At 44.9% G+C, this 24575-nt stretch overlaps 1 protein-coding gene across 2 annotated transcripts in view; it reads right to left on the bottom strand.

Moving 5' to 3' along the window:
• The window catches only part of LOC139577666 (uncharacterized), a 41220-nt gene extending 16879 nt beyond the window's left edge, over positions 1-24341 (bottom strand). For both annotated transcript variants that reach the window (XM_071404823.1, XM_071404824.1), the window contains exons 1-3: positions 23829-24341; positions 21588-21718; positions 18838-19020 (exon numbers count right to left, since the gene is read on the bottom strand). In XM_071404823.1, the coding sequence (XP_071260924.1) occupies positions 18838-19020; positions 21588-21718; positions 23829-24111 (597 nt within the window). In that variant the 5' untranslated portion in view covers positions 24112-24341. The remainder of the gene's footprint in view (positions 1-18837; positions 19021-21587; positions 21719-23828) is intronic.
• Between the last annotated feature and the right edge of the window lie 234 nt (positions 24342-24575).

Below are 24575 nucleotides of genomic sequence, written 5' to 3'. Positions count from 1 at the left end.
TAGAGAGGAACTAGGCTCCGAGGGGTAGCCAGTCCTCTTCTGGCTGTGCTGGGTGGAGATTATAAGAGTACATGATCATTAAGGCCCTATCGGTCTTAAGATGGCCTAATGTGTCAGCAAAGAAGGAATGGGACATGTTCGACCGAAACGTGGATCATGTGCTGGAGGTAACACTCGCAGGAGATGTAGGGAAGAATATCTGAGCCATGTCAACTATCATCTGGAGCATAGGGGCTGACAGCTTTGGAAAAAAAGTGAGGAAATCCAAGACGAACATCAAGCCAAGAGAAAACCGGTCTGAAGAATATAACGACCCTAAGACGCGACCTGCGGAGGCTGAAGGCTTTTCACCAAGTAAGGGAGGGAGCGAAACCAGCATCGAAGGACATCTGAGAGAGCGTATTAAGACCTTGTGCCGAGCTGAATACCATTGCAGCGACAGAAAGAGGCGAATGAAGGAGAGGACAGACTTTACCCTTCCAGTATCTATCAAAACCCCCGGGGGACAAAAGATCAGGAAAGCTCAAAGCAACAAAGGAACAGGTGGAGGAGCACCTTCGTGGAGTCCACAGCGACCCCAGGCATGAAAAGGAGCTGGAAGAGATGGCAAAACTCATCAAACCAATGAAGCCACCATCCCCTTTGAGGTGTTGGAACCCAGCTGGCAGGAGATTACTTTATCAAGAAGGCCAGGAGAAGATCAGTACCAAGGCCTAATGGTATTCTGTACAAGGCTGCTGAAAGTGGGATGGAGGAAAAACTATCTTGCAGAAAGTTGCTGAGGGCTGTTTCATTCCAAAAGAAGATAACTCCACAAAAATCAAGCAATTCCAAACCATCTCACTCCTCAATGTGGAAGGTAAAATCTTCTTGACTTTGGGCAGAGTTCCAGCTGTCCGGCTGCCTTGAACACACAAGCTTCATCTCAAAGATCGAGGACGCAAAGCATAACCAAGGAGGCATGGCAGTCCTGTGGCTAGACCTAACCATTGCCTACAGAACCATACCCCACAAGCTGGTGGAAAACACACTCAAGACCATGTACCTGCAAGACTCCAGAAGCTCCTCCAATGCTATTTTGACAACTTCAAGATGCGCTTCACAAGTGGAAAGGCTGAAGGTAGGTATTGTGGCCGGGTGCACTCTCAATCATGTTGATTTCTGCAGCGATGAACCTTCTCGTTAAATCAAAAGAGATGCTCAGACAGGGTGCAGTACCGGCAAGCGGTGTCCAGCAAGCTCCAATCAGAGCATTCATGGACGATCTGAAAATGAAGTCTGTTCCAGAAGGCTGATGGATTTTGGAGGATCTGGAAGAGCTCATCAAATGGGCCAGAATGGAGTTCAAGTCTGCAAAGTCAAGAAGCCTAGTCCAGAAAAAGATCAGGATCAGAGAAACCATTCCCACCATCAGAGAGAAGCCTGTGAAGAGCCTGGGAAAGTGGTACAGGGCCAATCTCAATGACAAAGATTGTGTGAGATGTTCTTTCAAGCAGACACGTGGATGACATCTCTGGAGAAGAGCGGCCTAACAGGCAAGTTTGAGGCATAGGGCTACCAAAACTGGGTACTTCCTAAACTCCTCTGGCCACTGCTTGTCTATGAAGTAGCTCTTTCAACAGTGGAGGCACTAGAGAAGAAAATTAACCACTTCCTCAGGAGATGGCTGGCGGTCCATCGGCCTATACAGCACAGACAGCAAGCTGTGGCTGCCAATTACATCTGTGGTAGAGGAGTACAAGGCAACAAAAGCACGTCAGGCTATGATGGTGTGGGACAGCCAGGATTAAAGAAAAAGAGGAATAGTGGTGGAATGTATAGCGGATGTTTTACAGGCTCCTGACCAATTCTGCTATTTGGTGTGATATTTTGCGCTGATATTAAAAAAATGTTTTACATAATGTTTTCGCCATCGGATTCTTCGATTTACTCACCCTGGACCAGGCCCTAATCCCCAACACTGGGAAGAGAAAGTGACCGCAATATAGAGGCCAACGTGCAGGCACCCTGATGAAACTACCGTAGCGAATAAATAAACTTCCTCTACCCTCTGTTCTATTGGTGAATGTACAATCACTATCAACGGGACCTGAAGAACTGTAATATCCTATGTTTCTCGTAAACTTGGCTGAATAAGGAAATGGATAATATACATCTAGTTGTTTTTTCTATGCATCAGCAGGACAGAATGGCAGCGTCGGGTAAGCTCAAGGGGGGTGGTGTGTTTCTTTGTTAACAACAGCTGGTGCACAATCTCTAATATTAAGGAAGTCTCAAGGTTCTGCTTGCCTGAGTTAGAATACCTTATGATAAGCTGTAGACCATACTATTTACCAAGAGAGTTGTCTATTCACCACCACAAACAGATGCTAGCACTACGGCCGCAATCAACGAGCTGTATAGGGTCATAAGCAAACAAGAAAATGTTCATCCAGAGGCAGCACTCCTAGTGGCCGGTGATTTTAATGCAGGGAAACTGAAATCTGTCTTACCTCATTTCTACCAGCATGTCACCAGTGCAAGTAGAGGCAAAAAAATAAAACTCTAGATCACCTTTACTCCACACAGAGACGCATATAAAGCTTTCCCTCGGCTCTCCATTTGTCAAATCTGACTATAACTATCCTCCTGAATCCTGCTTACAAGCAAAAACTCACAGGAAGTACCAGTGGATGCTAAGCTACAGGACTGTTTTGCTAGCACAGACTGGAATATGTTCTGGGACCCATCCGATGGCATTGAGAAGTTTACCACATCAGTGATGAGCTGCATTAATAAGTGCATCGACGACATCATCCTCACAGTGACCGTGCGCATGTACGTACATATCCCCACCAGAAGCCATGGATTACAGGCAACATCTGCACTGAGCTAAAGGCTAGAGTTGACGCTTTCAAGGAGCAGGACACTAACCAAGACGCTTATAAGAAATCCTGCTATGCCCTTCGAACCATCAAAAAGGCAAAGGGTCATTACAGGACTTAGATCAAATCCTACTACATCGGCTCTGACGCTGATCGGATGTGGCAGGGCTTGCAAACTATCACAAATTACAAAGGGAAACCCAGCCGTGAGCTGCCGAGTGACACAAGCCTACTAACCTACCAGACGAGCTAAATGCCTTCTATGCTTGCTTTGAGGAAAGCAACACTGAACCATGCATGAGAGCACCAGCTGTTCCGGACGACTGTGATCATGCTCTCCGTAACCAATGCGAGTAAGACCTTTAAACAGGTTGTTACATTCCTCAGCAAGTAAACCAAATAATGTTGCTCAAACAGATGGGGGAACTAACAGAGTCACTGACCACAACCAAAACGAAACAGGTGGGATTTTAGGAGGGGTTCTGAAAGACACTCATGGAGGTCTCCACTGACAAGTTGACTAGCAACAACAACAGTAACCTGAAAGAAACCCACCATGAGAGCCCACAAAATTTGCCCAAGAAGAGGCAAACAAAACAAAAACCCACACCAAACTTAAAGACAGGAAGCAAAGAAAAAGCGGTCAAAACAAAATAGGGAAGATCAGAAAAAGGATTGTTTGTCTAGAAATCAAATAGGGAAAGCCAACTGAAGGTGTTAACCCTCCATGTCACTCAAGACAACTGGAGCACTGGGCCAGCCACTCTTAAATATTACCTGGGACAGCACAGGTGAAACACCTTACAACTAATGAGATGAACAAGCCAGCACAGGTGTAATACATACTGACTAACGAGGTGACACCAATCAGTGCACCCCACGTGCAAACGTGCTAACGCCCAACCTCAAAATATAAATGGCAAAACCAAAGCCTGTAACAAGGTTTAACAAGGTTAACATTCACAGGGCCGCAGGGCAGATTACCAGGATGCGTACTCAGAGCATGTTTTGACCAGCTGGCAAGTTTCTTCACTGACATTTTCAGTCTCTCCCTGACCCAGTCTGTAACACCTACCATCAGAACACCATAGTCCCTGTGTCCAAAAACGCCAAGGCAACCTGTCTAAATTAGTATCACCCCGTAAAACTCACTTCTGTAACCATGAAATGCTTTGAAAGGCTGATCATGGCTCACATCAACACCATCATCCCAGACACCCTGGACCCACTCCAATTCGCATACTGCTGCAATATATCTACAGATGATGCAATCTCTATTGCACTCCACATTGCCCTTTCCCACTTGGACAAAAGGAACACCTACGTGAGAATGCTGTTCATTGACTATAGCTCAGCGTTCAACACCAGGTGAGAATAGGCAACAACACATCCGCCATGCTGACCCTCAACACGGGGGCCCCTCAGGGGTGCGTGCTTAGTACTCTCCTGTACTCCCTTGTTCACCTACGACTGCGTGGCCGTGCATGACTTCAACACCATCATTAAGATTACCGATGACACGACGTGATAGGCCTGATCGCCGACGATGATCAGACAGCATAAAGGGAGTTCAGAGACCTGGCAGTCTGGTGCCAGGACAACAACCTCCCCCTCAATGTCAGCAAGGCAAAGGCGCTGATCGTGGACTACAGGAAACGGAGGACCGAGAACCCCATTCACATGCAGAACCCCATTCACATCAACAGGGCTGTAGTGGAGCGGCTCAAGACCTGCAAGTTCCTCTGTGTCCACATCACTAAGGATCTACCATGGTCTAAACACACCAACACAGTCATGAAGAGGGAACGACAACGCCTCTTCCCCTCGGGAGGCTGAAAAGATTTGGCATGGGTCCTCAGATCCTCAAAAAGTTATACAGCTGTACCATGTAGAGCATCTTGACTGGCTGCATCACAGCTTGGTATGGCAACTGCTTGGCATCTGATCGCAAGGCGCTACAGAGGGTATAGTGTACGGCCCAGTACATCACTGGGGCCGAGCTCCCTGCTATCCAGGACCTCTATACCAGACTGTGTCAGAGGAAGGCCAGACATTTTTTTAAGGATTCCAGCCACCCAAGTCATAGACTGTTCTCTCTGCTACTGCACAGCAAGCGGTACCAATGCACCAAGTCTGGAACCAACAGGACCCTGAAAAGCTTCTACCCCCAAGCAATAAGACAGATAAATAGTTAAATGGTTAACCAAATAGCTACCCGGACTATCTGCATTGACCCTTTTTGCACTAACTTTTTTGACTCATCACATACGCTGCTGTTACCGCTTACTATCTGTCACTTTATTCCTAGTTATATGTACATATCTACCTTAATTACCTCGTACCCCTGCACATCGACTCGGTACTGGTACCCCTTGTATATAGAAAAGTTATCATTACTCATTGTGTATCTATTATTACGTGTTTTACTTTTCTATTATTTCTCGATTTTCTTTCCGTCTGCATTGTTGGTAAGGGCCCGTATGTAAGCATTTCACTGTTAGTCCACACCTGTTGTTTAGAAAGCATGTGACAAATAACATTTGATTTGATTTGAGAGGTCTGAACGGAGGTTAGAGATCGAGGTCATAACGGGTCACAAGTGGTCAGCCAGCAGAACGCTCATAGAGGTGGAGGAACGACTGCAACATACTGACATTGTTTGGTCAGTAAACCAAGGCAGGCTGGGTCTGGGATGCAGAACCTGGCTTGCTCTGTGTACAATGTTTTGCCCACACCAACAAACCTCCAGACGTGGGGGTTGGCAAAAAGCCCAGCAGCACAATATGTGGACAACCGAGCATGTGCTCTCCTCCTGCCAAGCAGGTCTGACCGATGGTTATCGTTCTTTGGTCTAGAGGCACCAAGCAGGTGGTCCTCATCACGCTCACAGTGCCCTGGGAGGAGAGGATGGAGTTGTCGCATGAGTGGAAGCTCAAATACCAGTCCCTCATCCTTGAGAGTCAGCAGAATGGATGGAGAACCTGGAATCTACCAGTTGTGGTCGGCTGCAGGGGCTTCGCAGGCCAATCACTCTGGAGAGCCCTGGGGCTACTTGGCATTGAAGGAGTGGCAAGGAAGAAGCTAGTGGCTGATGTACAGTAAGCAAGCAGGCAGAAGTGGACATCCTGTTGAGTCTGCCTGAAGTGGAATGAGTGGTGTCAGAGCCAAGTAGGCAGTAAGGAAGCAGGGCTGAGTTGAGTGGTGGATCGAGTGGGTAGTTCCAGGATGCTGGTTCTGCCGTCGAGCCCCACTGAGGTGTCGTGGCATACAGTGTAGTTCAAGTCTGCAAAGTCAAGAAGCCTAGTCCAGAAAAAGATCAGGATCAGAGAAACCATTCCCACCATCAGAGAGAAGCCTGTGAAGAGCCTGGGAAAGTGGTACAGGGCCAATCTCAATGACAAAGATTGTGTGAGATGTTCTTTCAAGCAGACACGTGGATGACATCTCTGGAGAAGAGCGGCCTAACAGGCAAGTTTGAGGCATAGGGCTACCAAAACTGGGTACTTCCTAAACTCCTCTGGCCACTGCTTGTCTATGAAGTAGCTCTTTCAACAGTGGAGGCACTAGAGAAGAAAATTAACCACTTCCTCAGGAGATGGCTGGCGGTCCATCGGCCTATACAGCACAGACAGCAAGCTGTGGCTGCCAATTACATCTGTGGTAGAGGAGTACAAGGCAACAAAAGCACGTCAGGCTATGATGCTGTGGGACAGCCAGGATTAAAGAAAAAGAGGAATAGTGGTGGAATGTATAGCGGATGTTTTACAGGCTCCTGACCAATTCTGCTATTTGGTGTGATATTTTGCGCTGATATTAAAAAAATGTTTTACATAATGTTTTCGCCATCGGATTCTTCGATTTACTCACCCTGGACCAGGCCCTAATCCCCAACACTGGGAAGAGAAAGTGACCGCAATATAGAGGCCAACGTGCAGGCACCCTGATGAAACTACCGTAGCGAATAAATAAACTTCCTCTACCCTCTGTTCTATTGGTGAATGTACAATCACTATCAACGGGACCTGAAGAACTGTAATATCCTATGTTTCTCGTAAACTTGGCTGAATAAGGAAATGGATAATATACATCTAGTTGTTTTTTCTATGCATCAGCAGGACAGAATGGCAGCGTCGGGTAAGCTCAAGGGGGGTGGTGTGTTTCTTTGTTAACAACAGCTGGTGCACAATCTCTAATATTAAGGAAGTCTCAAGGTTCTGCTTGCCTGAGTTAGAATACCTTATGATAAGCTGTAGACCATACTATTTACCAAGAGAGTTGTCTATTCACCATCACAAACAGATGCTAGCACTACGGCCGCAATCAACGAGCTGTATAGGGTCATAAGCAAACAAGAAAATGTTCATCCAGAGGCAGCACTCCTAGTGGCCGGTGATTTTAATGCAGGGAAACTGAAATCTGTCTTACCTCATTTCTACCAGCATGTCACCAGTGCAAGTAGAGGCAAAAAAATAAAACTCTAGATCACCTTTACTCCACACAGAGACGCATATAAAGCTTTCCCTCGGCTCTCCATTTGTCAAATCTGACTATAACTATCCTCCTGAATCCTGCTTACAAGCAAAAACTCACAGGAAGTACCAGTGGATGCTAAGCTACAGGACTGTTTTGCTAGCACAGACTGGAATATGTTCTGGGACCCATCCGATGGCATTGAGAAGTTTACCACATCAGTGATGAGCTGCATTAATAAGTGCATCGACGACATCATCCTCACAGTGACCGTGCGCATGTACGTACATATCCCCACCAGAAGCCATGGATTACAGGCAACATCTGCACTGAGCTAAAGGCTAGAGTTGACGCTTTCAAGGAGCAGGACACTAACCAAGACGCTTATAAGAAATCCTGCTATGCCCTTCGAACCATCAAAAAGGCAAAGGGTCATTACAGGACTTAGATCAAATCCTACTACATCGGCTCTGACGCTGATCGGATGTGGCAGGGCTTGCAAACTATCACAAATTACAAAGGGAAACCCAGCCGTGAGCTGCCGAGTGACACAAGCCTACTAACCTACCAGACGAGCTAAATGCCTTCTATGCTTGCTTTGAGGAAAGCAACACTGAACCATGCATGAGAGCACCAGCTGTTCCGGACGACTGTGATCATGCTCTCCGTAACCAATGCGAGTAAGACCTTTAAACAGGTTGTTACATTCCTCAGCAAGTAAACCAAATAATGTTGCTCAAACAGATGGGGGAACTAACAGAGTCACTGACCACAACCAAAACGAAACAGGTGGGATTTTAGGAGGGGTTCTGAAAGACACTCATGGAGGTCTCCACTGACAAGTTGACTAGCAACAACAACAGTAACCTGAAAGAAACCCACCATGAGAGCCCACAAAATTTGCCCAAGAAGAGGCAAACAAAACAAAAACCCACACCAAACTTAAAGACAGGAAGCAAAGAAAAAGCGGTCAAAACAAAATAGGGAAGATCAGAAAAAGGATTGTTTGTCTAGAAATCAAATAGGGAAAGCCAACTGAAGGTGTTAACCCTCCATGTCACTCAAGACAACTGGAGCACTGGGCCAGCCACTCTTAAATATTACCTGGGACAGCACAGGTGAAACACCTTACAACTAATGAGATGAACAAGCCAGCACAGGTGTAATACATACTGACTAACGAGGTGACACCAATCAGTGCACCCCACGTGCAAACGTGCTAACGCCCAACCTCAAAATATAAATGGCAAAACCAAAGCCTGTAACAAGGTTTAACAAGGTTAACATTCACAGGGCCGCAGGGCAGATTACCAGGATGCGTACTCAGAGCATGTTTTGACCAGCTGGCAAGTTTCTTCACTGACATTTTCAGTCTCTCCCTGACCCAGTCTGTAACACCTACCATCAGAACACCATAGTCCCTGTGTCCAAAAACGCCAAGGCAACCTGTCTAAATTAGTATCACCCCGTAAAACTCACTTCTGTAACCATGAAATGCTTTGAAAGGCTGATCATGGCTCACATCAACACCATCATCCCAGACACCCTGGACCCACTCCAATTCGCATACTGCTGCAATATATCTACAGATGATGCAATCTCTATTGCACTCCACATTGCCCTTTCCCACTTGGACAAAAGGAACACCTACGTGAGAATGCTGTTCATTGACTATAGCTCAGCGTTCAACACCAGGTGAGAATAGGCAACAACACATCCGCCATGCTGACCCTCAACACGGGGGCCCCTCAGGGGTGCGTGCTTAGTACTCTCCTGTACTCCCTTGTTCACCTACGACTGCGTGGCCGTGCATGACTTCAACACCATCATTAAGATTACCGATGACACGACGTGATAGGCCTGATCGCCGACGATGATCAGACAGCATAAAGGGAGTTCAGAGACCTGGCAGTCTGGTGCCAGGACAACAACCTCCCCCTCAATGTCAGCAAGGCAAAGGCGCTGATCGTGGACTACAGGAAACGGAGGACCGAGAACCCCATTCACATGCAGAACCCCATTCACATCAACAGGGCTGTAGTGGAGCGGCTCAAGACCTGCAAGTTCCTCTGTGTCCACATCACTAAGGATCTACCATGGTCTAAACACACCAACACAGTCATGAAGAGGGAACGACAACGCCTCTTCCCCTCGGGAGGCTGAAAAGATTTGGCATGGGTCCTCAGATCCTCAAAAAGTTATACAGCTGTACCATGTAGAGCATCTTGACTGGCTGCATCACAGCTTGGTATGGCAACTGCTTGGCATCTGATCGCAAGGCGCTACAGAGGGTATAGTGTACGGCCCAGTACATCACTGGGGCCGAGCTCCCTGCTATCCAGGACCTCTATACCAGACTGTGTCAGAGGAAGGCCAGACATTTTTTTAAGGATTCCAGCCACCCAAGTCATAGACTGTTCTCTCTGCTACTGCACAGCAAGCGGTACCAATGCACCAAGTCTGGAACCAACAGGACCCTGAAAAGCTTCTACCCCCAAGCAATAAGACAGATAAATAGTTAAATGGTTAACCAAATAGCTACCCGGACTATCTGCATTGACCCTTTTTGCACTAACTTTTTTGACTCATCACATACGCTGCTGTTACCGCTTACTATCTGTCACTTTATTCCTAGTTATATGTACATATCTACCTTAATTACCTCGTACCCCTGCACATCGACTCGGTACTGGTACCCCTTGTATATAGAAAAGTTATCATTACTCATTGTGTATCTATTATTACGTGTTTTACTTTTCTATTATTTCTCGATTTTCTTTCCGTCTGCATTGTTGGTAAGGGCCCGTATGTAAGCATTTCACTGTTAGTCCACACCTGTTGTTTAGAAAGCATGTGACAAATAACATTTGATTTGATTTGAGAGGTCTGAACGGAGGTTAGAGATCGAGGTCATAACGGGTCACAAGTGGTCAGCCAGCAGAACGCTCATAGAGGTGGAGGAACGACTGCAACATACTGACATTGTTTGGTCAGTAAACCAAGGCAGGCTGGGTCTGGGATGCAGAACCTGGCTTGCTCTGTGTACAATGTTTTGCCCACACCAACAAACCTCCAGACGTGGGGGTTGGCAAAAAGCCCAGCAGCACAATATGTGGACAACCGAGCATGTGCTCTCCTCCTGCCAAGCAGGTCTGACCGATGGTTATCGTTCTTTGGTCTAGAGGCACCAAGCAGGTGGTCCTCATCACGCTCACAGTGCCCTGGGAGGAGAGGATGGAGTTGTCGCATGAGTGGAAGCTCAAATACCAGTCCCTCATCCTTGAGAGTCAGCAGAATGGATGGAGAACCTGGAATCTACCAGTTGTGGTCGGCTGCAGGGGCTTCGCAGGCCAATCACTCTGGAGAGCCCTGGGGCTACTTGGCATTGAAGGAGTGGCAAGGAAGAAGCTAGTGGCTGATGTACAGTAAGCAAGCAGGCAGAAGTGGACATCCTGTTGAGTCTGCCTGAAGTGGAATGAGTGGTGTCAGAGCCAAGTAGGCAGTAAGGAAGCAGGGCTGAGTTGAGTGGTGGATCGAGTGGGTAGTTCCAGGATGCTGGTTCTGCCGTCGAGCCCCACTGAGGTGTCGTGGCATACAGTGTAGTTCAAGTCTGCAAAGTCAAGAAGCCTAGTCCAGAAAAAGATCAGGATCAGAGAAACCATTCCCACCATCAGAGAGAAGCCTGTGAAGAGCCTGGGAAAGTGGTACAGGGCCAATCTCAATGACAAAGATTGTGTGAGATGTTCTTTCAAGCAGACACGTGGATGACATCTCTGGAGAAGAGCGGCCTAACAGGCAAGTTTGAGGCATAGGGCTACCAAAACTGGGTACTTCCTAAACTCCTCTGGCCACTGCTTGTCTATGAAGTAGCTCTTTCAACAGTGGAGGCACTAGAGAAGAAAATTAACCACTTCCTCAGGAGATGGCTGGCGGTCCATCGGCCTATACAGCACAGACAGCAAGCTGTGGCTGCCAATTACATCTGTGGTAGAGGAGTACAAGGCAACAAAAGCACGTCAGGCTATGATGCTGTGGGACAGCCAGGATTAAAGAAAAAGAGGAATAGTGGTGGAATGTATAGCGGATGTTTTACAGGCTCCTGACCAATTCTGCTATTTGGTGTGATATTTTGCGCTGATATTAAAAAAATGTTTTACATAATGTTTTCGCCATCGGATTCTTCGATTTACTCACCCTGGACCAGGCCCTAATCCCCAACACTGGGAAGAGAAAGTGACCGCAATATAGAGGCCAACGTGCAGGCACCCTGATGAAACTACCGTAGCGAATAAATAAACTTCCTCTACCCTCTGTTCTATTGGTGAATGTACAATCACTATCAACGGGACCTGAAGAACTGTAATATCCTATGTTTCTCGTAAACTTGGCTGAATAAGGAAATGGATAATATACATCTAGTTGTTTTTTCTATGCATCAGCAGGACAGAATGGCAGCGTCGGGTAAGCTCAAGGGGGGTGGTGTGTTTCTTTGTTAACAACAGCTGGTGCACAATCTCTAATATTAAGGAAGTCTCAAGGTTCTGCTTGCCTGAGTTAGAATACCTTATGATAAGCTGTAGACCATACTATTTACCAAGAGAGTTGTCTATTCACCACCACAAACAGATGCTAGCACTACGGCCGCAATCAACGAGCTGTATAGGGTCATAAGCAAACAAGAAAATGTTCATCCAGAGGCAGCACTCCTAGTGGCCGGTGATTTTAATGCAGGGAAACTGAAATCTGTCTTACCTCATTTCTACCAGCATGTCACCAGTGCAAGTAGAGGCAAAAAAATAAAACTCTAGATCACCTTTACTCCACACAGAGACGCATATAAAGCTTTCCCTCGGCTCTCCATTTGTCAAATCTGACTATAACTATCCTCCTGAATCCTGCTTACAAGCAAAAACTCACAGGAAGTACCAGTGGATGCTAAGCTACAGGACTGTTTTGCTAGCACAGACTGGAATATGTTCTGGGACCCATCCGATGGCATTGAGAAGTTTACCACATCAGTGATGAGCTGCATTAATAAGTGCATCGACGACATCATCCTCACAGTGACCGTGCGCATGTACGTACATATCCCCACCAGAAGCCATGGATTACAGGCAACATCTGCACTGAGCTAAAGGCTAGAGTTGACGCTTTCAAGGAGCAGGACACTAACCAAGACGCTTATAAGAAATCCTGCTATGCCCTTCGAACCATCAAAAAGGCAAAGGGTCATTACAGGACTTAGATCAAATCCTACTACATCGGCTCTGACGCTGATCGGATGTGGCAGGGCTTGCAAACTATCACAAATTACAAAGGGAAACCCAGCCGTGAGCTGCCGAGTGACACAAGCCTACTAACCTACCAGACGAGCTAAATGCCTTCTATGCTTGCTTTGAGGAAAGCAACACTGAACCATGCATGAGAGCACCAGCTGTTCCGGACGACTGTGATCATGCTCTCCGTAACCAATGCGAGTAAGACCTTTAAACAGGTTGTTACATTCCTCAGCAAGTAAACCAAATAATGTTGCTCAAACAGATGGGGGAACTAACAGAGTCACTGACCACAACCAAAACGAAACAGGTGGGATTTTAGGAGGGGTTCTGAAAGACACTCATGGAGGTCTCCACTGACAAGTTGACTAGCAACAACAACAGTAACCTGAAAGAAACCCACCATGAGAGCCCACAAAATTTGCCCAAGAAGAGGCAAACAAAACAAGGAAGAAGCTAGTGGCTGATGTACAGTAAGCAAGCAGGCAGAAGTGGACATCCTGTTGAGTCTGCCTGAAGTGGAATGAGTGGTGTCAGAGCCAAGTAGGCAGTAAGGAAGCAGGGCTGAGTTGAGTGGTGGATCGAGTGGGTAGTTCCAGGATGCTGGTTCTGCCGTCGAGCCCCACTGAGGTGTCGTGGCATACAGTGTAGTCTGTAGTTTAGACTGATGTTTATAGTGTATTCTGTAGTTTAGACTGATGTTTATAGTGTAGTCTGTAGTTTAGACTGATGTTTATAGTGTAGTCTGTAGTTTAAACTGATATTTATAGTGTAGTCTGTATTTTCTTTTTGCCTGGTATGTACATACTGTATGTGGATTGTGTCATTTGTGTGTCTATACAGTGCCTTCAGAAAGTATTCACACTCCCTTAACTTTGTTCAAAACATTTTGTATTACAGCCTGAATTTAAAATGTATTAAACGTAGATGTTTTGTCACTGGCCTACACACAATTTTGTCACTGGCCTACACACAATACCCCATAATGTCAAAGTGGAATTTTTTTTTTAATTTTTTTTTTTTAAATGAATTGAAAATGAAAAGCTGAAGTGTCTTTAGTCAATAACTATTCAACCCCTTTGTTATGGCAAGCCTAAATAATTTCAGGAGTAAACATTTGCCTAACAAGTCACATAATAGTGTTTAACATGATTTTTGAATGACTACCTTATCTCTGTACCCCACACATACAATTATCTGTAAGGTCCCTCAGTTGAGTAGTACATTTCAAACACAGATTCAACCACAAAGACCAAGGAGGTTTTCAAATGCCTCACAAAGAAGGTCACTTATTCGTAGATTAGTAAAAAATTTATAAAAGGCAGACATTGAATATCTCTTTGGGCATTTTGAAGTTATTAATTACACTTTGGATGGTGTATCAATAGGCCCAGTCATTACAAAGAAAAAGGCGTCCTTCCAAACTTAGTTGCCACAGAGGAAGAAAACCGCTCAGGGATTTCAATATGAGACCAATGGTGACTTTAAAACAATCAAGGACGCATGGCAAACAAATGGCAAAAATGAGGAAGTACGAAGGAAAATCTATGAGTAAAGGACAAAATTCAGCACTATTTAGTGGACAGCGCCGCTACATACGTTTACATTTTAGTCAATTAGCAGACGCTCTGGGACTTACAGGAGCAATTAGGGTTAAGTGCCTTGCTCAAGGGCACATCAACAGAGCCTTGTCGGCTCGGGGGTTCAAACCAGCAACCTTTCTGTTACTTGTCCCAACGCTCTAACCACTAGGCTACCTTAAATGGTTTAAATCATGACAAAGAGGTGGGGGTGTTAGTTTCATTTGGAAGCTTATATTTTAATATTTACCACTGTAAAACATATTTAGTATTACATTTTAAACTAATAGGAGAATGGTTAAATTAGCATTATTTAGAGACCCCCCCAAGTTTGACTTTTGTTGCATTTAGGGGAGATAACGTCTCATTCAGGGGAGCTGAGCCCCCCCCCTGGCTCCCCCCTAACTCGCACCTTGTCGTTCAATGCATGGTTGAGAGCGTACAGCGTCGAGTAGGCCAAGGCTATAGGCTAGCCTATATCAGAAACATTTCTTCTTTCGTTGCACAGGAAAAACATTTCATGCAATTCTACTACACTTTATATGACTGGAGACATAAACATAATCGTTTTAATACTGCTGACACTGACAAACAGATCAATAAAAACGACGTTATCCATATAATAGACCATACGAGAAGGGGAGACACAAATAGAAAATGACGTCCATCTAAACTGGAGGAGGAAATTATTGTCCAAAAATAAATTTAAGTGGCACTGACCCAACAATGATAGTGTGAATATGCGCAGTCATCCGGGATATGGCCGATGCTCTCCGCTGATGCCAATAAGATAGGCTATACTGTTGTTCGCTCAATTAAATTTAGAAGTTTGATAACTAAAAGAAGGGGGAAAACTTTGGTTTTAGAAGTGGGAGAGACATAACTTTTTTTATTTAATTTTCCAGTCAGATAAACACTCCAAACAGCCTACCCGACCGCTCCGAGGCGTCCACATTGTCCTAAAGCACCCTATTGCCTCGTTTTGTATCACATTCCAATGATAAAACTGGGGGGGTGACAAAAATGCACAGTGAAAGTTGCGTCCCGGACTAAAAGACGGATGAGAGTATTTTCATTGCATTCTTTACATCAATAGGCATTTGCTTTCCCCCCAAAAAAATCCCACTTTTTTTCTTTTATATATTGCAATATGCAGACAGTCGCAACCCGACAGTCGCAACTCAACAATCATCTACTTAGTATTTGCTGTGCGAGCTGCACAAATTGCTTGCGCTGCCTTTCCTTCTGACTGTAGGCAATACGATTTAAAACATCTACTAATATTTTTTGAAAGAAGCTTATATTCCTCTGTGGCCAAATCATGCTTTAGCTGCCTATTTTTTATGATTTTATTTATGTATTTCTGTATAGACAGGAGTAGGGTAATTATATAATTTAATGAAATGTACTTTAAAACTTTAATTTAAAGCTTAGCTTCGCCTAGCCTTATGGACGCGCCACCTATGTGTAAGGAGGTAACATGATATCTATCATAAGGGAATTACTAGTTATCTCACGAGCTCTGGCAGAGAGTAGCCTATGTGAGCGCTTTAACAGTAGCCTAAACAAACAGTTAAAGTATCCATCACCAATAAATTAATGAACATCCGAGATAATAGGCGGGTTTATGCTGTGAACAACATGCTTTTAGTAGCCTATCAGAATCGCCTACAAAAAAAAAGGTTTGTGATAGGCCTTCAATTAAAAAGGTTATAGCCTACAGTTCACAATAACTGGGGGGAAAAATTACATTTAATCACCAAAATAAAATGAAGAGATAGTAAACTTTCATGATGAAACTTTTGTTTAATCGTTGAAGTGTTGGCTAATGGTTTACTGAAACATAAGGAAGCTATCTGATTTTCAATAGCACCGATGACAAATACCTATTAATTTGATGATATGCGAGAACCTTGCTTAATGGATGGATTTGTTGGACGGGTTGCAAAATAAATCCTCCCATTGCAGGGATCAACTTCCTGTGGCATGCAGTTTTATAGCCTCATGCAGTCGTAGCAGTTTATTATTGCTATTATATTAAACTATTATTACCTTACTATTCAGCTAGTTCAAATACTTCAAGCTATAGTCAAAACCAACTACTGGAAGAAAAAGAAAATCTTACGTGCACACAAATTATTTGGACAATAATATTGAGTGGAGTCGTTTTTATTAGCGGGAAGACGTTTAACAAATGTCTTCAAATGTAAACAAAAGTGTCACAATAGATAGCGGCATATTTATCAATCGGGGCATTTGAAGCTGAACAGAGATCTTCATGCCTTCTGCCAAACCAGGTCTGATATCGCAAAGAAGATTCGTCCTGTCCCTTTGGGGATTTATATAATTAAACAATATTTTAGTGACTGCAGATTACCGGTGTGGAGCTGTTTTTACCCACCAATAATCTGTGTTCTATTCACCATTGTGCATGCCCTTGGGGACAGTCTGTTCGATTACAGCCAAAAGCTGTTTTGTGGGGTTTGTAGTGAGTCTCCTATAGAATGTCTGATCAATCAGTTGCCTGAGTACATCAGTCTTATAGACTGTGTAGTCGTGTACAGTTACAGCGCTGACAAAAAAATCAATAAAAAAATCAACTCAATTACGCTCTGCTCCTTGATCGCCCACATACTTGCTCTGGCATGCATGCTTTAGGCTATCAAATAACTTGTCAATCATATCAATTAACAGAAACAGTGAATGAATGGTTGCAGCAACCATTACATGGTCTGACAAAGTTGATAACAAATTAAGGCCTAATGAGACAAAATAACAATTCTCTCGTTTGAATGACTTAGTATCTCATTTGAATGACTTACCATCTCTTTTATGCGACTTTAACTAAGTCATTCAAACATGATACTAAGTTGTTTGAACAAGATACTAAGTCGTTCAAATGAGATAATTCCAAGAGTCAAATTTTTATAATTTCTTTCACCTTGGGTTTCAGGGCTTCTGTAACTCCTGTACATGCAAATGTATTTGGCGAATAAAGGTGATTCTGATTCGGAGTGCCTTGAAGGAGGAAGGAGTAGCGATTGCGGTGCCTGTAAGGTGAGCCGGCAGCAATGACCCCATCATATTATCATGGTTATAAAGCGCTGTCGGTGTATGCAGAATAGGTTAAGATCTGATGTAATATATACTAAAGAGAGTCTCAATGAAAGTCTTAATGAAAAGTCCCATTTTGTGTTAATTTTCTTCCCAGTTTATCACATTATCATGCCGATTGAGATGTGTCTGTGTGGTTTTCATATGGTGTATTTAAAACTTGTTTGTTAAAATAATAAAGTAGTTAAATGGAAGTAATGAAATAGACATTTGTGAACATTATATTGCCTACAGAGTACAAACACAATATGTAACAGACTTTTTAGGCTTCTATATGCCTTATAAATCACACAATGCCTGGAAGCAATATTCTACGCAGGAATGTTCAACACTGAAATCTGTTACTCTCGTTATTCCTAATGCATCTCTGGATATTTTTATGCTGACAACAATGAAAATTCATCTTTCTCTTTAATGCAGCGTTTTATCTAAACATCAGAAGCTATCGACTGGAATGGTTACTTTCTATGTTACAGAGTGGAATGTTTTTTCTGCTCGTGTATTCTAAGGTAGTTACTCTCTGAATGGCCTCTCTCCTGTGTGGACATTCAGGTGCATCTTCAGATGGTGCTGGTGGGAGAACCTCTTCTCACACTGGGGGCAGCTGTAGGGTTTCTCCCCTGTGTGGACCCTCTGGTGCCTCTTTAGGTGGCCAGCCTGGGCAAAGTGCATTTGACATTGGGTACAGCTGAAGGGTTTCTCCCCTGTGTGGACCCTCTGGTGCCTCTTCAGGTTGCCGGACTGGGCAAAGCGCATATGACACTGGGTACAGCTGAAAGATTTCACCCCTGTGTGGACCCTCTTGTGGATCTCTGCCTTCTGGGGGCAGCTGAAGCCTTTGTTACAGAACATGCAGAGGAACCGTTTCTCTTTACTATTGTCTGATGTGGCTCCCCCTCCCTGAGCCTGGGCTCTAGCACTGTCGTCTGAGTTCAATACCTGATCGAAAAGGACACCGCTGTGTGAATCGGAAGGCCTCATCGACGTGGACACTGGGTTGCGATTCCTGACCGCCTGTAAAGGGGAGTGGGTCATGACATTTGGATTTGTCTCTAAGCTTTCCCTGTAATCTAAGAAATATCTGCCTTGTGAGTGTTGTTCTCCTAAGTGAGTCTCGTCTACATTCCATGTCAGAGGAGCATCGCCCTCCACTTTCACAGTCACCTCATCTATAACCTCCCCTTGCTTATCTAGGCAACCTTCAGAGTGTACACTACTACTGTACCAGTTCCAGTCCCCTCTAGACAGATCAGTTTGTCTCTCTAAACCCATCTCTGTAGGGTAAGAAGAAGACAGATCATTGCCGGTCTCTAACGCCTCATCTGAGTCCCGATAGGAATAAACCTTCCTCAAACTCGGAATACCGTAAAGTAAATACTCTGAGCCGGGAGCAGTAGGACAGCCCAGCCTTTCCTGCCCCAGTCTCTCTGGATCTGACCTGTTATCAGATCCTGTGTGTAAGAGCCTTTGTGTTACAGCTAAAGTCTCCGTGTCTGTCTGTGACTTGAGGACGGCGTTCAGCGTTCCACTGACCTCCGTGATGCTGCGTCCGGTCCTGGTCTGAGGCGCTGCAGCGGTGGCGAGGTCCTCGGTGGCTACAGGGGATGCCACTCCAGCCACTGCTCCAGTCTGGATGTCTCTGCTGTGCTGTGGGTCCTCCTCTCCTTCAGACCTCTCCAGCTTGACCCCAGGACCTGCAGCCTCTGCATCTGTAGACTTAAACAAGAAGAGACAAAGTTATTATCGGTACATGAGTTGAATTGGATAACAATGCCGTAGGGAAGTCTCACAAGCTCCCCTATGGCTGATAAATAAGGATGTAGATGTAAGCAAATTAATAGCTGAAGGGAGCCTTTCTGAAATAAAATAGGCCACATCGGATGTACTGTCACTTTTTTTTTATTTTTTTTATTTCACCTTTATTTAACCAGGTAGGCTAGTTGAGAACAAGTTCTCATTTGCAACTGCGACCTGGCCAAGATAAAGCATAGCAGTGTGAACAGACAACACAGAGTTACACATGGAGTTAAACAATAAACAAGTCAATAACATGGTAGAAAAGAAAAAAAAAGAGAATCTATATACAATGTGTGCAAAAGGCATGAGGTAGGCAATGAATCGAATAATTACGATTTAGCAGATTATCACTGGAGTGATAAATCATCAGATGATCATGTGCAAGAAGAGATACTGGTGTGCAAAAGAGCAGAAAAGTAAATAAATAAAAGCAGTATGGGGGGTGAGGTAGGTAAATTGGGTGGGTAGTTTACAGATGGACTATGTACAGCTGCAGCGATCGGTTAGCTGCTCGGATAGCAGATTTTTAAAGTTGTTGAGGGAGATAAAAGTCTCCAACTTCAGAGATTTTTGCAATTCGTTCCAGTTGCAGGCAGCAGAGAACTGGAAGGAAAGGCGTCCAAATGAGGTTTTGGCTTTAGGGATGATCAGTGAGATACACCTGCTGGAGCGCGTGCTGCGGGTGGGTGTAGCCATCGTGACCAGTGAACTGAGATAAGGCGGCACTTTACCTAGCATAGCCTTGTAGATGACCTGGAGCCAGTGGGTCTGACGACGAACATGTAGCGAGGGCCAGCCGACTAGGGCATACAGGTCGCAGTGGTGGGTCGTATAAGGTGCTTTAGTAACAAAACGAATGGCACTGTGATAAACTGCATCCAGTTTGCTGAGTAGAGTATTGGAAGCTATTTTGTAGATGACATCGCCGAAGTCGAGGATCGGTAGGATAGTCAGTTTTACTAGGGTAAGTTTGGCGGCGTGAGTGAAGGAGGCTTTGTTGCGGAATAGAAAGCCGATTCTTGATTTGATTTTGGATTGGAGATGTTTGATATGAGTCTGGAAGGAGAGTTTGCAGTCTAGCCAGACACCTAGGTACTTATAGATGTCCACATATTCTAGGTCGGAACCGTCCAGGGTGGTGATGCTAGTCGGGCGTGCGGGTGCAGGCAGCGAACGGTTGAAAAGCATGCATTTGGTTTTACTAGCGTTTAAGAGCAGTTGGAGGCCACGGAAGGAGTGTTGTATGGCATTGAAGCTCGTTTGGAGGTTAGATAGCACAGTGTCCAAGGAAGGGCCGGAAGTATATAGAATGGTGTCGTCTGCGTAGAGGTGGATCAGGGAATCGCCCGCAGCAAGAGCAACATCATTGATGTATACAGAGAAAAGAGTCGGCCCGAGAATTGAACCCTGTGGTACCCCCATAGAGACTGCCAGAGGACCGGACAACATGCCCTCCGATTTGACACACTGAACTCTGTCTGCAAAGTAGTTGGTGAACCAGGCAAGGCAGTCATTAGAAAAACCGAGGCTACTGAGTCTGCCGATAAGAATATGGTGATTGACAGAGTCGAAAGCCTTGGCCAGGTCGATGAAGACGGCTGCACAGTAATGTCTTTTATCGATGGCGGTTATGATATCGTTTAGTACCTTGAGCGTGGCTGAGGTGCACCCGTGACCGGCTCGGAAACCGGATTGCACAGCGGAGAAGGTACGGTGGGATTCGAGATGGTCAGTGATCTGTTTGTTGACTTGGCTTTCGAAGACCTTAGATAGGCAGGGCAGGATGGATATAGGTCTGTAACAGTTTGGGTCCAGGGTGTCTCCCCCTTTGAAGAGGGGGATGACCGCGGCAGCTTTCCAATCCTTGGGGATCTCAGATGATACGAAGGAGAGGTTGAACAGGCTGGTAATAGGGGGTGCGACAATGGCGGCGGACAGTTTCAGAAATAGGGGGTCCAGATTGTCAAGCCCAGCTGATTTGTATGGGTCCAGGTTTTCCAGCTCTTTCAGAACATCTGCTATCTGGATTTGGGTAAAGGAGAAGCTGGGGAGGCTTGGGCGAGTAGCAGCGGGGGGGGCGGGGCTGTTGGCCAAGGTTGGAGTCGCCAGGAGGAAGGCATGGCCAGCCATTGAGAAATGCTTGTTGAAGTCTTCGATTATCCCGGATTTATCGGTGGTGACCGTGTTACCTAGCCTCAGTGCAGTGGGCAGCTGGGAGGAGGTGCTCTTGTTCTCCATGGACTTTACAGTATCCCAGAACTTTTTGGAGTTAGAGCTACAGGATGCAAATTTCTGCTTGAAAAAGCTGGCCTTTGCTTTCCTGACTGACTGCGTGTATTGGTTCCTGACTTCCCTGAACAGTTGCATATCGCGGGGGCTCTTCGATGCTATTGCAGTTTCGCCACAGGATGTTTTTGTGCTGGTCGAGGGCAGTCAGGTCTGGAGTGAACCTCAGCCTTAAATTAATGTTATACTATGACACAAACCTCTATCACAATAACGTGCTGGGTTGAGGTTCCACTCCCCTCATCAACAGTGATGGGTTGGTCATCTCTCCATGTATTGTGTCCCGCTGGCTTCACAAAGCTCCTGTGGCCTCCGGTGAGATGTCCTTCACCTAAGAGAGCGATTGAATGTAAGGGGATGGTTAAGTTATATTGTACACTATTGACAATATCTACAATTGACAAGGATGTAAGGTAACACTTGTCCTAATGTCTTGATATACTATTTATTGTTCCATGCATCACATTATTTTAGTTGAGTATGAACATATTTGGAAAGAATATGATAGTTTCTTTGTGCAAGAAGTTGTTCTTAACTGACCTGCTTGGTAAAACAAAGATCAAATAAATTGTGCAAGATAGCTAAGTAATCAGGGGAAGTATTGTTGCATCCTGTAGCTACCCTGGATTTATAAGCGTGGATAGACTGCCACTTGAGCATGCTTTTAGGGCAGTCGATTTCCGCGGGACTACGGGCCAGAAGGTTGATGGTTCGTGCCGCACTCCCTGCCTGTTTCATTACACTGGTGTCAGAAGTGATCTGAGTTGGACCTTGCATCCACAACAGTGCGTGTACATGACTGGTGAGCGCGTGCACCACTACTCCTCTTGCCTACAGTACCAGTCAAAAGTTTGGACACACCTACTCGTTCAAGATTTTTCTTTATTTTTACTATTTTCTACATTGTAGAATAATAGTGAAGACATCAAAACTATGAAATAACACTTATGGAATCATGTATTAACCAAAGAATTGTTAAACAAATCTAAATATATTTTAGATTCTTCAAAGTAGCCACCCTTTGCCTTGATGACAGCTTTGCACACTATTGGCATTCTCTCAACCAGCTTCATGAGGTAGTTACCTGAAATCCATTTCAATTAACAGGTGTGCCTTGTTAAAAGTTCATTTGTGGAATTTATTTTCTTCTTAATGCATTTGAGCCAATCAGTTGTGTTGTGACAAGGTAGGGGTTGTATACAGAAGATAGCCCTATTTGGTAAAATAAACGACAGTCCATCATTACTTTAAGACAGGGGTGTCAAACTCATTCCACGGAGGGCCTAGTGTCTGCAGGTTTTTGGTTTTTCCTTTCAATAAAGCCCTAGACAACCAGGTGTGGGGAGTTCCTAACTAATTAGTGATGTTAATTCATCAATCAAGTACAAGGGAGGAGCGAAAACCCGCAGACACTCGGCCCCCCGTGGAATGAGTTTGACACCTGGTTTGGGATGAATTGGACCGCAGAGTGAAGGAAAAGCAGCCAACAAGTGCTCAGCATATATGGGAACACTTTCAAGACTTTTGGAAAAGCATTCCAGGTGAAGCTGGTTGAGAGAATACCAAGAGTGTGCAAAGCTGTCAAAGGCAAAGGGTGGCTACTTTAACACTTTTTTTTTGTTACTACATGATTCCATATGTGTTATTTCATAGTTCGATGTCTTCACTATTATTATACAATGTAGAAAATAGTAAAAACTAAGAAAAACCCTTGAATGAGAAGATGTGTCCAAACTTTTGACTGGTACTGTACATGACACCACACCCTCTCACTTGCCAACCCCGCAGACACTGCCAGTTCAGATTAAGGAAGACATCCCATATAATAACCAGCAGGACCCAGGTGTCATGTCATCAATGCACAGCATCAAGCCCCATGCCCTTCACGGATACATTCCATGACAGGGCAGATTAAACCACACAGAGCAGTGGGGGTGGCAGAGAGAAACCTGGAGATTGAAGGTGTGCGTGTGTCTGTGTATCATGGCAGAGTTCACAGTCAATTCACGCTGTCTATATTAAAACCAGTTAAATGTAACTAAAAGTAATCTGAAATGTAATCTACATAATCCACAAAAGTAATTTATCATGAGAGGGCCATAAACAATAACTAGCAATGCTGCATACTCCTAGAAAGGTGTCCTGTGAGGGAGTTGTGTGGCAGACCCTGGTTTAAAACAGCAGATGCAGAGTAGATATCTGCTCTTTTAAACCAGTGTCCGCCACACAACAACCTCACTTGATCATGTTTTTTTTAGCACTATCGATTTCCGCGGGGCAACGGGGTTGAAGGTTGAGGGTTCTTGCTGCACTCCCTGTCTGTTTCATTACAATACTATCCAAAAACTGACCAATACCCAATTCTGGGTACACATCTTAACACAAGCGCAGAGGGGAAGGGGGCGACACTCCCCGCAGCCTCAGCCTAATGCAAAATGTACCTCTTGCCAATCCTCTGTACCGGTCGAGGATCTTGACACTGCTGGGACGACTGGCAAGGACGCGCTCTCTAATTGTCCTCTCTGCGCGCTCCCGTGCCACCTTCAGTTCCAATTGCTGTAGTTTCCTCCGCAATCCCCTGTTTTCTTTCTGGCTTTGAGTTATTTCCAAACGAAACACTGCATAGTCGTCGTCTACGAGTTTACAGATCTCTGCCACGGCTGCATTCGCTAGCATCTCCATGATGGAGGCAATTTGAGTGTGAAAAATCATACAGTCAGCCATTGTTGTTTTTCTAACGTTAGCAGCTAGCTAGATAACATCATCAACCAAGTTCCGTCTCCAACGCGAATTAAAGACTACCTGGGGTAAGTATGTGCAGCGCGGTTACATGTGTCATATTTTGAGTTCCAGGGTGCCAATAAACGTCTAAAAAACGCTAACGTGGAACTTGTTCTTGGTCACTACACTTCCTTTCACTAAGCCTGGTTACGTTAGGTTAACTTCGCACTAAAGAGAAGGCATCTTATTGGTTGGCGTCATAGCTAAAATGCTGGGGTTAAAGGAATAGGGATGCGCGCTGTTCGTTTAGTTACGGTACTGCTTACTACATTATACATAAACTCTCCTATTCATGATCACTATCTTCCAAGCTCAGACTAATTTAGATAGAACAGTGTGTTAGCAAGAATAGAGTATAATATAATTACTTTATTCCATCCTCCGTAAGGTAAATATTAAACTGTCCT

The sequence above is a fragment of the Salvelinus alpinus genome, chromosome 6, assembly GCF_045679555.1.
Source record: "Salvelinus alpinus chromosome 6, SLU_Salpinus.1, whole genome shotgun sequence".
Taxonomy (NCBI): domain Eukaryota; kingdom Metazoa; phylum Chordata; class Actinopteri; order Salmoniformes; family Salmonidae; genus Salvelinus; species Salvelinus alpinus.
The sequence above is the reverse complement of the archived record's forward strand: the minus strand, read 5'-3'. Positions and strand labels throughout refer to the sequence as shown.